At 48.7% G+C, this 15,472-nt stretch overlaps 1 protein-coding gene across 10 annotated transcripts in view; it reads right to left on the bottom strand.

Moving 5' to 3' along the window:
* Positions 1-15,472, bottom strand: part of ANKRD26 (ankyrin repeat domain 26) — a 1,096,841-nt gene that overhangs the window by 489,451 nt on the left and 591,918 nt on the right. For all 10 annotated transcript variants that reach the window (XM_078674324.1, XM_078674330.1, XM_078674326.1 and 7 more), the window contains one exon: positions 15,133-15,346. In XM_078674324.1, the coding sequence (XP_078530450.1) occupies positions 15,133-15,346 (214 nt within the window). The remainder of the gene's footprint in view (positions 1-15,132; positions 15,347-15,472) is intronic.

The following is a 15,472-nucleotide window of genomic DNA, read 5'->3' as shown; positions in this document are numbered from 1 at the left end:
CATTTGCTCTTCGAATCCCCTGCTTACCAGCTTCCAGACTAAAGTGCACAATACCATACATGAAATCCTTCAAACCAAGCTTCCAAGAAATGTTTAATTCCCAGTTTACAGTGTCTACAACTCCCACTACACACAGGGATATCTACTCTTAGCGAACCTACTTTCCACCCTCGCCTACAAAACCATTCTATCCTCCAGGAAATCATTGGGCAATGCCTCTAACATTAGGTGGAAATGCCTGAGATACAGTAGGGGAGCACACTCCATCCTATCTACCCAATACCGATGGCTCTCGGCTAATAAAGCCTTGTGGGACAGTTTAGATAGATACCTAGAGATAATCAACCCCCCATAATGTAGATATGTACCACCCACTTGACCCACTCACACTTCATCATGAAGCCTCTGAATGAATTAAATCTTTACCACGATCTGCAATATCCGGTCGTCTTGCAAGCACTTTTGCAAAACTAGCTAGGCAATCACCTTCCTCTTTCTTTCTCATCCATTACTTTCCTCTCATCCCCAATTTCTTCTTTTTACTTTAGGTATTAAGTTCCCATCATACGGTTGTGCAGCCACGAGGTGGTATTTTGTTTTCTTTGCATAACTCATGTCCTATACACAGTCAAATGTAACCCCCTGAAACCTCTTTCTTGCCTATGGACATTGAAAAGTCTTTAATCAGGATGTATGCCAAGCGTTTGCCTTGTATTTACATTTTAATTAAAACTTTTGAAATCGGAAAAGATTGGATCCAGAAAATCCTAGACAGTACCTCTGTCAGTTGGTAGGTGGACCGATCAGCTCCGCATCAGCTGCGCCGGTTGTAATGTGCATGGTATCTATAAAGGGGTCAACCAGCGAGCAGACATCAGTTTCTTCATGTGACTTATTCTGCGCCAGAAGCACAGTCATGTCATAGGACTGATTCAACAGTGTGCCGACTAAGAGTCTTACATGATCTTTTTGAAAGACAGGTTTGCAGAAACAGGGAGGTTGGGAGGGTAGGTAAGGAATCTGCAAGTAGACAGTCTCTACCTGATAAAGCGTTACTAAAGGTTAATAACTTGTTCATCTGATAGAGACTTCTAGCCGCAGAATGCTCACTTTAAAATAGATACCAATGAAATACCTCTCCGTGGTCGATCTGCCAAATAGTTCAGACCAAAAAGTCCTAGAGGACCAAACGGAAAAAGTGCCTGTCACAATGGACCTAACTGTCAAGGCAGTAGTGTTTGGTGAACATATACCCGGATACCCACGTAGCAGCCTAAAAGATATCCAGGACAAGGACTCCGCAAGCTAACACAGTGGTCACAGCTTTGGATCCGGTGTAATAAGCTAACAAATCCTCAGGGGGTTGTTTATTGGCCAACACATAACAAATATTAATGCGGAGTACAATCCATATGGAGATGGCCCATTTCTGCACTGCTCTCTCCATCGTCGTTCCAGTGAACCCAAGAGATGATCATCTACCCAGTGTTCTTCAATGTAATCAATGTAGAACGACAACACTCCTTTCGGGTCCAAGCAGTGAAGTCTCTCTTTCTCATTGATGGGTTGAGGCAGAGCTAAAAACATAGGCAGAGTGATGCTTTGGCCAAAGTGGAAAGGTGTCATCACCTTCGAGAAAAAGGAGGCACAGGGACAGAAAAACAGTTTGTCTTGGAAGAAGGAGGAGTATGGAGCATTAACAGAAAGAAGACTGTCTTGACTGTGAGAAGTTTTAGAAGGCAAATATGCAAGGGTTCAAACAGGGGACACACTACGAAAGTTAAAACCAAATTAAGGTCCCATTAGGTCACAATGTAAGGTTTGGGGGAAAGAGATGTCGTAGACCTTTCATAAAACGTGTCACAATACGTGCCTTGAACAGTGGGGGCTGATACAGAAACCTCAAAAAAGCAGAGCTGGCTGAAATATACCCATTTAACTGTGCCCAAAGAAAGGCTTTGCAAGACTAATGACAAAATAAACAGCAACACTTTGGACAAGGGTGCAAAAAGACAACCAAAATATTTTTCAGTGCACCAAGCCACAAACTTGTTCCATTGTTAGAGATGTACAGTCTTTGTGGAGGGATGCGTGGCAGCCAAGATGACCTCACAGACTTCAGCAGTAAGATCAAAGACTCTCAACTGCCACCTCTCACACTCGCATAAAGGCGGAGTGTGTGTAGATTCAGGTTGCAGACCCCTACAATGTTGCTGCAACAGGAGATCCTCCAGAAATAGCAGTCTGATCGAAGGACCGAAGCTCATGCTCAGGACTTCGGGATACCATACCCTGCATGCCAAATTCGGAGCCAAAGAATGACTTAGGCCAGGCAGGTCCCACTTGAGATGCTAAATATCGCTGAACAAGAGCCACCATGGAAATTCCAAAACGCACACGTGCCAACATTGAGCAGTCTCAGTGGTGGCAAATAGATCTAACCAAGGTTCTCCTCAGGCGTCGAAGAGAGCTGGCACCACCTTCGGATGTAGACAACATTTGTGATCTGTGAGGCCTCGATGGCTGAGTTTGTCCTCCCTGCTAGGTGTGGCACGGCCAACAAAATGTCCAAGCGTTCCATCCATGTCCAGAGGCGCAGAGCTTCCTGGCACATGGTCCCCCACCCTGCCCTTTTTGTTGCAGTACCACATGGAGTTGGTGTTGTCCATGGAAGGGAGGAAGGCTTCCAGTGCCAAATGAATCACTCAACTCCAACAAGCTGGTGTGGAGCTGAGACTACACTAGGGACCAGAGCCCTTTGCTTTCCACCTCTCCCCAACCCAAGAGTGACACATTTATCACAGCTGTGAGATTTGAGTGGAAAAGTTAGAGGAGTCTGCTGCTGACTCGTTGTTTGTTGGCCACCACTGCAGGTCTTTTGCAGTTCCTTCCAATCTCTAGACAAGGTTGGAGAGATTCCCTGGATGCTGTGGCCATTGGGACTTCAGATCCTACTTGAGAGGTTATGGGGTGTAGTATATGTTGTGATGCACAAGTTACTACTTGTGTAATGATATATCTGTAAGAGACATTAGTTAGTGATAGATTCCTTACCTTAGAATATCCCCAGGCGTCAGACTGGATCCGGAAAATTTTGCGTAGCAATACCCCTGGGTGCCGGCAGGCGTCGTCCGCGGCAGTCGTCAGCGTCCTTAGCGCCGGTATGATGTCGTCGGAGTACTTAGACGCCGCCCTCGCGCGCGGACGTCAGTTCTAATACACAGCTTTTCCGCGCCAGATACGCAGAGCCATGATAGAACCAACACTGGTGCCAAGAAACTAGGGCCCTGAAAGGGGATGACCTTAACCCTAGATATCGGTTCGCAGAACGGGGAGGATGGGTGGGTCAGTAAGGACTCTATCACTAACTAATGTCTCTTACAGATATATCGTTACACAAGTAGTAACTTGTGCATCTGAAAGAGACACGTTAGTGATAGATTCCTTACCTTAGAATAGATACCCCAGCAATACCAACCCCGGTGGTGGGTCTGCGAACCAATAATCACACCAGAAAGTCCGGGAGGACGGAACGGCCAAAGAAGCCATCCCTCCGGACTTGGCTGTCCAGGCAGTAGTGTCTCGCAAACGTGTGCAGCGAGGCCCACGTAGCTGCCTGGCAAATGTCCTGCAAGGGCACTCCTCGGCCTAAGGAAGTCGTAGCCGCCGTGGCCCGAGTGGAATGAGCCCTCAGCCCAACAGGGGGTTCCTTCTTAGCCAAGGAGTAACACACCTGGATGCACAAGATGATCCACCGAGAGATGGTCCGCTTATGCACTGCCCGTCCCTTCTTAGCGCCCACGTAACCAACAAAGAGTTGGTCATCCACCCGGAACTGGCGTGTGCGGTCTAGATAGAATGACAGCGCACGTTTTGTGTCCAGACGATGGAGCCGCTCTTCCTCTTTAGAGGGGTGCAGAGGCGGAAAGAAGGTGGGCAAGGTGATGGACTGCCCGATGTGTAAGGCCGTGACAACCTTGGGCAGGAAAGAGGGTCTTGTCCGCAACACAACCTTGTCTGGACGGACAGAAAGGAAAGGAGGTTTGGAAGAAAGAGCCTGGAGCTCACTCACTCTCCTGGCAGAGGTGATGGCAACCAGGAAAGCAGTCTTCAGAGTAAGAAGACGGAGAGGACAGTTATGAAGTGGCTCAAAGGAAGCACACATCAGAAAGGTAAGTACAAGGTTCAAGTCCCACTGAGGCATCACGAATGGAACAGGAGGGAACATGTGTGTGATGCCCTTCAAAAACCTATTTACAATTGGGGACTTGAACAAAGATGGCTGATCAGGTAGCCTTAAGAAGGCGGAAAGGGCAGAAAGGTAGCCCTTGATAGTGCCCAGAGCAGAGCCCTGCTGGGCAAGAGAAAGAAGGAAGAGAGAGGCTCCACAGCCTTTGCTGTGCACCATGCCACAAATCTGTTCCACCTGCAGGCGTATACCGACTTTGTGGAGGGACGCCTGGCTGCCAGAATGACATTACAGACTTCAGGAGGCAAGTCAAATGGCCTCAACTGTCGCCGCTCAATCTCCAAGCTTGTAGGTGGAGACTGGACAGGTTCGGGTGGAGGACCGTCCCCTGCTGCTGCGACAGAAGGGCCTCCTGAAGAGGCAGACGAATCGAGGGAACCGACAGACATGCTGAGTAGCTCTGGATAGCAATACCTTCGTGCCCAGTCCGGAGCCACAAGGATCATCTGGGCCCGGTCGCGCCTGATCTTCTTCAGCACTCTGGGTAGAAGTGGTATAGGCGGAAAAGCGTACAAAAGACCGCAACTCCACTCGCGACGAAAAGCGTCTCCGAGCGAGTGCCGCCTTGGAAATTCCAACGCGCAGAACTGATGACATTGCGCGTTCTCTTCTGTGGCGAATAGATCTAACCAAGGCTCTTCCCACTGCTGAAAGAGGCCTTGCGCCACGTCCGAGTTCAGACGCCATTTGTGATCCATCATGCACCGACGGCTGAGTTCGTCCGCCCTGGCGTTCAGAGAACCTGCCAGGTGTTGAACCACCAGGGTCACGCCCTGATGTTCCAGCCACTGACAGAGGCGCAGAGCCTCCTGGCATAGGGTCCACGACCCCACCCCGCCGTTTGTTGCAGTACCACATGGCGGTGGTGTTGTCCGTGAACACCTGCACTACACTCCCCCGGACAGAGGGGAGGAATGCTTCAGTGCAAGCCGGATCGCCCGCAGCTCCAGAAGGTTGATGTGGAGCCGGGACTCCGCCAGAGACCAGAGGCCTCTGATCTCCGCCTCTCCCATGTGGCCCCCCAGCCCTGGAGGGTCGCGTCCGTCACAACTACGTGCTCCGGTTGGGGTAGGGAGAGGGATCTGCCCCTGACCCAATCGCGGTCCGTGAGCCACCACTGCAACTGTCTTGCAGTGCCCTTCGAGATCAAGACATGGTCGGACAAGTTGCCCTGATGCTGGGCCTACTGAAACTACAGGTCCCACTGCAGAGCCCGCATCCGCCACCAGGCGTTATGCACCAGAAGGATGCAGGAGGCCATCAGCCCCAGAAACCGCAGCGTCAACCTGACCGAGACTCGGGATAAAGGCTGAAAGATTGTAATCAGAGCCTGAATATCCCGAACCCGCTGTTCGGGAGGATAAACCCGAAACTGCGCCGAGTCGAGAACCGCTCCGATGAAGAGGAGCTTCTGAGAGGGACACAGGTGTGACTTCGGCACATTGATGGAGAACCCCAGCAGGTGCAGGAGGTCGGCCGTAGTCCGGAGGTGGCTAACGACTGTCTGGGGCGAGCCCGCCTTCAACAACCAGTCGTCGAGGTAGGGGAAGACTGAAACCCCTAACCTGCGCAGATGAGCTGCGACCACCGCCATCACTTTCGTGAACACCCGTGGGGCGCTGGTAAGGCCGAAGGGGAGCACGGTAAACTGAAAGTGCTCGTGGCGTACCGTGAACCGCAGGTAACGCCGGTGGGCCGGCAAGACGGGGATGTGAAAATAAGCGTCCTGCAAGTCCAACGCTACCATCCAGTCTCCAGGGTCTAGGGCAGCTAAGACCTGAGCCAATGTCAGCATCTTGAACTTCTCCTTCCGGAGGAAGCCGATGATGTTCCGTAGGCCCAAGATAGGGCATAGGCCCCCTTTGCCCTTCTTGGGTACCAGAAGGTAGTGGGAGTAACAACCACACCCTACTTCTGGCCCCGGAACGCGCTCGATGGCCCCCTCGGCCAAGAGGGCCGACACTTCCTCTTGCAGAAGTTGCAAGTGATCCCCCGACACGCGGTGGCACTGCAGTGGCATGGCTGGAGGGGTCGCCTCGAAGGGGAGGGAGTAGCCCCTTCGGACGATTTGCAGCACCCACCTGTCCGATGTGACAGTGCGCCAGTGGAAGAGGTGATGGGAGACCCTGCCTCCCACTTGCGTCGCATGGGCCTGAAAGCACGGACTAGGAGGCTTTTGAGGCGGTTGCTGCAGGGGAAGATGTGGACTGGCCTCACCGCTGTCCCCGACCCCCGGCACGGTGGTTTCCACGGCCGCCACTGCGTTGTGTAGAAGTCTGCGGCACGTGGCTGGCAGCACGTGTGGGAGCGCCCCTTCCGTGGCCACGAAAGGAGCGAAAGGCACCCGATTGCTGGCGTGGGGCCGAGAGGCCCAAGGACTTGGCCGTAGCACTGGAGTTCTTAAAACGCTCAAGCGCATGGTCTGCCTTGTCGCCAAAGAGGAGACGGCCATCAAACGGCATGTCCAGGAGGGTGGCCTGGACATAAGCCGAAAAGTTGGCGGACCTCAACCAGGCGTGGCGTTGAACCGCCACCTTCGTTGCCATCGCTCTGCCCAGTGAGTCCGTGGTATCCAGCCCACACCGGACGGAGTAGCGCGCTGCATCTTGACTCTCCGCAAGGGCTTGGGCGAGTTTAGCCCGGACCTCCTCCGGGCATTGTGGCAGCACGTCCGCGACTGTGTCCCACAGAGTGTGGGTGTAGCGGCCCAAGAGGCATGCGGTATTGACAGACCGCAGTCCCAAACTCAGGGACGAGAACACCTTCTTACCGAATTGCTCGTACCTCTTGGATTCCCGATCAGGTGGAGCCGTCAGGAATGCGGTCTGGGAAGTGGAGGCCTGGATGACCAGGCTCTCGGGGGTGGGATGGGTGGACAAAAAGCAAGGGTCACCCGGGGCCGGGCGGTAGCGTCTGGCCACGTTCCTATCCACAGGCTGACCTGTAGCGGGCTTGGACCAAGTGCCCACAAGAACGTCACACAGGGCCTCATTAAACGGCAGCAGAGGCTCAGTGGAGCATGCCTGCGGTTTAAGGACCTCAGTGAGGAGGTTAGTCCTCACGGCCTCGACGGGGAGCGTCAGGCCCAAGGCCTTTGCTGCCCACGTCAACACTACACTGTCGGCAGCCCCCTCCTCCGTAGCCACGGTGGGAGGGGAGACAAATCCAGTGTCTGGCGAAGTGTCAATACCACTGGCCTCCCCAAGCTCATAAGTCCAGTCCTGATGAGACTGGCAATCCTGTGCCAGAGGGTCCATAGAGCCCTCCCAATCACCCTCATCACCCATCTCCTGAAATTCAGGGTCAACGGATGGGGCCGGTTCGTGGAAATAGAAATCTCCAAACAACGTCGAGAGTGGCGCCGCTCCGGTGCCGGAACCGAATCGAGGGGAGGATTGGGGGCGGCGTCGACAAGCCGCGCCAGGGGTGACACCCGCGAGGTCATGAGGTCGACCGGCGACGACCCGGATCCGGAACCAGATCCATTGAGGGCCTGCGGTGCCGGGACCGAAGTCGCCGGCGGCATCGAGGCCGAAGCACCCGACCCGCCAGGCTCTCCAGCCGGGACCGTTGGACCCGAAGGCGCCACGGAACCCGGCTGAGGAGGGAGGGCCCTTATGGCCATGAGGTACCGCTCGACCTCCTCCGGCGTCGCATCGTGCCCAGGGACCTGCAGGTGTGGGGCAGGATGCGGCGCCTGCGACTCCGTCGGAGCCGCGTGGGTGGTGTCACCCGAACCCCCGGCCGCGTCGTGCGAGCATCGGGGTGGGTCGGAGGAACGATGACGTCGCTCCGACCTCTCTTGCCTCTTACCTGAGGAAGATCCCGACGACCGATGCTGACTCCCGGAGCTACAAGGACTCCGACCCCGCGACCGGTCCTTCGACCTCCTCTGGGACCAGGACCTGGAACGGCGCGGGGCCGACTGCCGGAGCTCCAGTCGCTTGCGGGACCGCTCCCGCCTAGCCTACGACGACAGTGCCCGGCAGTCGGGGCAGGTGGAGTCGCCGTGGTCGAGGCCTAGACACTGAAGGCACCGGCGTTGGGGGTCGGTAACCGACATCAGTCGGTCGCACCTGGAGCAAGGTTTGAAACCGGGCATCCCTACCGGCACCGTAGGAGTTGAGAGACTCAGGAAAGAGATGATCAAAAAGATCAAAAAGTTTAGTCAAAAAGTGACTAAGGGGTAGAGCTTCTCCGGATCTGCGCTAGCTGGCGTGGAAAAAAGAAGAACTGACGTCAGCGCGCAAGGGCGGCGTCTAAGTACTCCGACGACGTCATACCGGCGCTGCCGACGACGGACGCGGACGACACCTGCCGGCACGCAGGGGTATTGCTACGCAAAATTTTCTGGATCCAATCTGACGCCTGGGGATATTCTAAGGTAAGGAATCTATCACTAACGTGTCTCTTTCAGATTGTGTGAATTCACTGTGTAATACACTTACCAACCCCTTTATGACCCTTAGGTTTTTTTGTCAAATCTACAGCTCAACCCTGGGAAGCTGTGGCACTGAGCAGTACAGCTTACACAAAAAAACTAGTGTAATTCTTTTAAACAGCACCAAAGAAATTGAAGAAGTAATCAACAAGACACACAAGGCGTACAACACAAATAGACTGTATTTTTAGACACCAAAAAGAAAAAGATCTATTGGAGGGTTACAGAAATATGGAAGTTACAAGGTATAGTAAAACAAAGCATTTCACTTAGCTGCAAACAAGTACTGGCAAATTTAATGGATATGACACTTAGAAAAATTTTCATCAAAATGTTTGGGCTATTTATAACGCGGTCACTTAGACTCACTGTTGGCAGCCAATTAGAGGGACCAGCAAGGTCCTCAGAAAGAGTTACCTCAACATGTGAAGCAGTCTTCAGTGAGCTCCAGGCACTTTTATCCTTTGCATTGCTTTCCTAGGGAAGTGGTCCTGATGCAAGTGATGAAGGGTCCTGAAGATGGTCAAAGGATGCTGTTGATGCGTTCTTGTAGATGTGGGTCTTGCTGTGGTTACTCCTTGGTCCACAAAGGGGGTGAGGCAGTCCTGGTCACATGTTGATGTTCCTCGAAATCTTCTCGTTGCTGGCAGAAGCCCAGTTGCCACTGAACTACTATTCAATCAATATGGTGATCACAGGAAAATCTTTCCTGGGCAAATAAGTAATCCGCTGAGGGCCCCAGCTGCACTTCGACGACACTCCTGGGCTCAGCAAACTTAATGCAACTTTGTGCATGAAGTTCTGGTACCTGGTGCTGCATGGCAGCGGTTTAAAAATTCTTTGGGCTACCAACTTGCCCCAGCAGGCTTCACAGCTGCAATGTCCCTGTGCTGTGAGCAGGAGGCAAGCTCACTGACCCTTCAATTTGGCTGGGCTCTGGGGATGGCTTCTCCTCACGCAGGACACCGCAGGCACAGTCCTTCTCCTTTGCTAGCCACCAGGTTAAGCAGGTGCAGTCCACTTCATTGTAGCCTCTCTCTCTTGGCTGGTTCCACGGTGAAGCAGGGCAGTTCTTCTTTGGTCCTCCTTCAAGTCTAGTCAAGATCTGAGTTTGGAGTCCCTGGGGTGCCCGACTTATGCTCAAAATACATCACAGGGTTTGGCAGGGGGAAACGATCCCAGTAGTCAAACACTGAAAAATAAATATAACTTTTTATGCTTTCTTATGTTTGGAACTCAGTAGGGTTAAATTTAGAATATCATTGTGGACCCAGTCTCTAAGTCATGGGGAAGGAGGGGATAAACAGGGAATATTGCTTACTTCGTAAAGAATATTCGTGTGTCCCTGTATCTATGAATGTTACTGAGCTCCAGCTGGTCAAATAAATTTAAACCTGACCGTCCCTATCACGTGGTGGTGAGCCATGTGATCCGGTTGCCCTGGTGTCATCTATTAAGTTTAAAGAAAATGCAGTTTTGTGTAAAGGTATGTAGTGATAAATGTCCTTTATTTTGCCATCACATTAAACAATTTGCGCACATTGGTTACAGTAATCGGTAGCCGTCGTTGCGCTGGCTGTTCTCTGCTGCTGCTGTCAGCTTGTCTCCCAATTGATGCGAACACCTTGCATCAGGGAAAGAGTATTGGGAAGTTGAGTCTGCTAGACTCCAAGATTGGCAAGTCAGCATGTCTCCCTGATGATGCAAGAACCCAGCATCAGAGGGGAGAATTATGGGAAACTGAGGCTGTTATGTTATTCTGAACATCATGTTGAGCCTCCCTTACATTACGGTGAAAAGTAGCAAGGGGATTGAAGTACCCCATCTAGAGTTAGCCTCCTTTTGTTCTGTTAACAACTTTGTGTTTTACCCATAATCTTAAAGTTCACCTTCTAGTCAATATGATTCATAATATTCATATCGGTGTTAGTTATTTTAATTGAAGAGTGTTCTGATGTATTATCGTCTGTGCTAGGTATATGTTTTGTGATGAACCATTACTTACTACTCATTTATTACGTTTTTGGTGGTATATGTGTTGATGTTGTCATATGAAAAGTAAAACGCTTCCCATATTGGAGAAATATATGCCATGATGAGCCTCTTCATAATATAGTGCCCCAAGGAATATCATCATTCAGCCCCATGATGTGTGGATAGTTTGTAAATTCACCTTTGTTCTCTTTCAAAGAGGATTCTTTCTAGATTCCGGTTATCTGCTGTGACTTGTTCTAAAATAATCCATCTCATGTCATTGATGGTGTGGTTATTAGTTATGAAATGTTCCTCCATTGTTGTTGTGTCCACAGCGTATATTGCTCCTATGTTCACCGATACTATGCTCACTTTTCTGGTTGTCGTCCCTATGTATTTAAGTTTACACGGACGTCTGATCATATAGACTACTTGTTTCGTGTTATAGTTGTTGTGCTTTCTGAGTTGCAATGGGGTGCGCAGACCTAGGTCGACCTCTTTTGTTACTGACGTGCGGTGACATACACAGCAATGAGCACAGGGAAAGTGTCCTGGGGGAGACCTTGCGCTGTGTGTATTGTATGTGCTGGTTTTTAGTATTGTTTTGGTCTTGTATGCACTGGGGTATCACATATGCTTTTTGCCCTTTTGTGGGAGAACAGAGATACCATTGTCTAGTTCTTCCATTCAGTATCTGCCAGTTACGTTGGATAATTTTTTTGATGTGATTGGATGCCACATTGTACGCAATTACGCATACAAGGGGTGGATACTTTTTTTGATGTGTGGGAGTCTCCAGAGGTGCTCCCCTGTTTTGATTTCTTGCTCTTTTTGTAGATTCCTGTATAATTTGTTCAGGGTAATTTCAGGCCCTCAATTTGTTTGAAAGTATTTCTGCCTGTTTTTTTAAAAGTCGTTAACTCTGCTACAGTTCCTTCGGAGACTAGGGAACTGTCCGTAACGGAGGTTCTCTCATAATTAGGGAATCATCTATGTTTTGTTTCCACATGGAAATGTGTGTACAGGGGAGGTTTCTCCCGTATAGAAAGCATTTAATCTCTAGATTAAAAACATACAACCCTACTACACTTGGGGAAAAAGTGCTTCCCATTGAAGTTCCATGGTTTTGGAGAAAAAGGGTCCCTTCTAGTTCAAATTAGTTTCTAGTCCGGGCAAGTGTTGCACATTTCATGATGAATTCTCTTGGTGTTGTGTATTGCCATTCTTCCATTTCTAGAATTTGTCTTATCACCTCAAGTGTGTCCTGTGGAAGACTTGTATATAAACTTTGCACATCCAGGATTATCAACAAGTGAGTTTGTACATTGTATTCCAAATCTTTAATTTGCATCAGGAGATCTTTTGAGCCTCTTATACATGTTTTACTTTACTGTAAAATAGGTTTTAGGTATAAGTCACAAAACTGTCACAGTAGTTCCAAAAGTGAACCGATTCCGGAGACTATGAGTCGACCGGGAGGACGATCCCATTTTTTGTGAATTTTTGGGAGTGTATAAAAATAGGAAGTTTTAGGATTGGTGTTTCTCAGAAAATCTCCCTCTTGTTTGCGGATCCATTCTTCACATTCAGTTTCTTCGACCATAGTTGCAATTTCTAATTTTAGTGTTAGTGTAGGATCTTGTTCCAAGATTTCGGAGTTCTGTTCATCACTCTGTTGTCGTATGTACTCTGTTCTGTATGCCATGGTGGTATAGAGAACAATACCACTGCTTTTGTTGGCAGGTTAAATTATTATGTCAGTGTCATTCTGTAGTTCAATAAGACAAACTTGTTTTTTTTTGCTTAGGTTTGAATGTTAGGGTCTAATCTTTCAATCGCGAAGTATACTGTTTTTTAATAAAGGCAGTAATTCTATTGGAGTAGTGAGAGTTGGGGTATAGTATGTGGATTTTTTACGAAGCCCCATGTTAGAGGGTTGCCCCTGTTGTGCTGATGACTTGATCCTGGTGTGCATTCAGTCGTCCTCCCTTCCCATTGCCCTTTATCCTCCCTCCCCTCAGACCTTGTCTTCTGCCTAAAAAAGGAGGGCGTTGATTGATTTTGAAGTTTGGGGTAGCATAGGTTTAAAAGGAGGCCCAAAACGTAGCATGTGCTGGCCTTGTGGAGTGAAAGCTGGTTGGCAAAAAAGTTGTGGTGGGAAACTGTACCCTTGCCAAGAGCGCACCCATGGTATTCTCCTACGTCTATTACTCCATTTCTCATTGTTATCACTGACCGATGATTATGAATCAGTGGATCTGCCATCTGATGAATTATTATCAGAAGCATCTGAATTGTAACTTGTGGGGGGTTTATAATCCAAGATGGAATATGGATATGTTTTGCTTAAAGCAAAACAAGTGTAATATTTCTGGAGTTTTTTTTTATTTTGGACTGTGTCACATATTCTTTGTATTCATTTGTCTCTTTCAGCTAGCCTTTTCTTGAAGACTGTAACTCTAGCCCTCATTTCTCCCTCCCTAGTTTGGATTTCAACAAAGATTTTCTCACATATTCTTTGTGCTGTTTTAATTATCAATATTAACATATCCTAGGCCTCTGAGCAAGACATCAGTGTGTGCTAAATTGAAGAGAAGGAGAGGTTCCAGGTTAAAGCACCTCCGTCAAGACATTAGCCTTGCTTGTTACTGAGGTAAGCGAGAAGTCCAAAACCTCAGCCACCCTTTACACCACTATGGCAAAAGAAACCCCTTTGCCCATAACGGTACTAGTAGGAGAGACCAGGCCGGTGTCTGGTGAGGTGTCCAGACCACTGGCATAAGCCAGTTTCTCATACCTTCTCGGCCAAGGGCTCCTCAAGGGAGTCAGGGTAGTCATATGGATCCTCAGATCTGCCCCAAACATATTCTTCAGAGGCACTATCAAAAAATGGAGGTACGATGTCCGACCTGGAGGATCTTCATCTAGTCTGCATCAACATAGGACGATGCCAGTCTGGCTCTGTATCGGAGTAGTGAAATACAATGGGGTCCGTCTGGTCAAGTTTGTGGATCCGTGACCAGAGCTGGTCTGGATCTGGGAACAGATCCAAAGAACAAGACTGCTGGCGAGGGCAAACCTGCCCTGAGAATTCAGTCGGGGCACATTCCAAACCCTTTGGGCCTGAAGGCGCTCCTGAGGGAGTTGGCTTGCCCAAAGATTAGGTCAATTCTTTCAAATGAGATGGGGTCCTTCTGGCCCCTTGAAATGCTGTCAGGTGCCGAGCAGAGCGGGCCCAGGTTCAGGCTTTGCGGTGCAAGTGCAGGAGCAGGGCCTAGGTAACGGAGTTGTTCCCATGTCCCATCCGAGGACTTGGACTGAAGCTGCAAGGTCGGAGAACGCTTCGACTTCCTGGTCTTCTTCCTGTGGGACTTACGCGACAAAGATTTTGGCCCTGACCTTGATGACTACCGATGGGAACGACTCAAAGTGGGCCTATGTCCTTCCACACAGCTGAGATCTGGAGTGGTGCGGAGTCATTTGGTATCAAGTGACCAAGAGCTTCAATGCACACTTGCAGATTGCTTTGGGGTTCATCGCATGGCAGCAGGGCAGGCCTGGAAATCATGGTCCAGATCCATGCACCATAAGCAAACCAAGTGCGGGTCTGTCCCAGACATTTGCCTGTAGCAGATACCATAGGATTTAAAACCCAGAGGTTTCTTAGAGGACATCCCTAAGACACATTGGAAGCAGGACTGCTCGAAAAATGTTGATAAAAAATAAAATAAATGACTGAGGTTACTCTTTCCCATCTGTGCAGACGGCGTGGACTGGGGTGGTGCCTATATATGCACCGCATGTCACATCTGGCGCTGACGACACCGAGAAGATTAGACCTATCTACCGGCATGCAGAGGTAAACTCAAGATTTTCCAGATCAAGTCTGACGTCTGGGGAATATTCTGTAGTAAGAAGTCTCTTTCAGATGAAAATACTAAAAGTCTGTAAATTGGAAAAAAGACAACTACTGAGGAACACATTTTAAGGTTTAACAACTTGCTTGTTTTGTATGAAGTAAAAAATAGCTATAAAAATATAATGCTTGTGGTTGCCAATAAATAAATGCAATGTATTTGTTATACTTGTTTTAAAATGCCTGTATCTACATTTAGACACATTTGTTACCTTTTCCCTTTTTTCACCCCACCTTCTCCTCCTGCCTGATTTTATGATTGAAACAAACACCAACTCACATAGTTTACAAGCTAAAAATATAAGGCAGTGATTCTGAATTCACCCATCTGCAAATAATTAATTAATTACCAAAGAAGGTTGCAATATATTACATTGTGTTCACCTGTTTGATGTCAATAAATATATATCAAGAGAGTAAAACAAGATACACACTGCATACAATGCCTACATTGACCACAACTGTGTGTGCAAAAATCTCTTAAATAAATATACAGAACTTCCTTTAAGCAATTCAAATAGATATTTAGATTTTTTTAAGATAAATTAATACCTGACACTATTTAGATCACTTTCCCATTCAACTTTCTGATGTTCGAGTAATGATTTCAGATCTCTTGTTTCTTCAATAACCTTTTGCAGCTCTTTCCTTTCGCTTTCAAGCTTCTTCACTTTTCCCAGTAGTAGTCCATAGCGACCATTTTCCCTTTCCATCAAATGTTCATATTCATGTACTATATTCTGGATTTTCAAGAGATTAACTGAATCTGAAAATCAAGATATATGCTGTAATCAAATGTATAGTTTAACAGGTATGTTAACAGTTCCTAAAAAGTCACACGAGTAAAAACGAACTACACATATGCAGGGATTATTAGCCATATAAAACCATT

Source organism: Lissotriton helveticus, chromosome 1_1 (genome assembly GCF_964261635.1).
Source record: "Lissotriton helveticus chromosome 1_1, aLisHel1.1, whole genome shotgun sequence".
NCBI lineage: Eukaryota > Metazoa > Chordata > Amphibia > Caudata > Salamandridae > Lissotriton > Lissotriton helveticus.
This window is presented reverse-complemented; position numbering and strand designations above follow the sequence as displayed.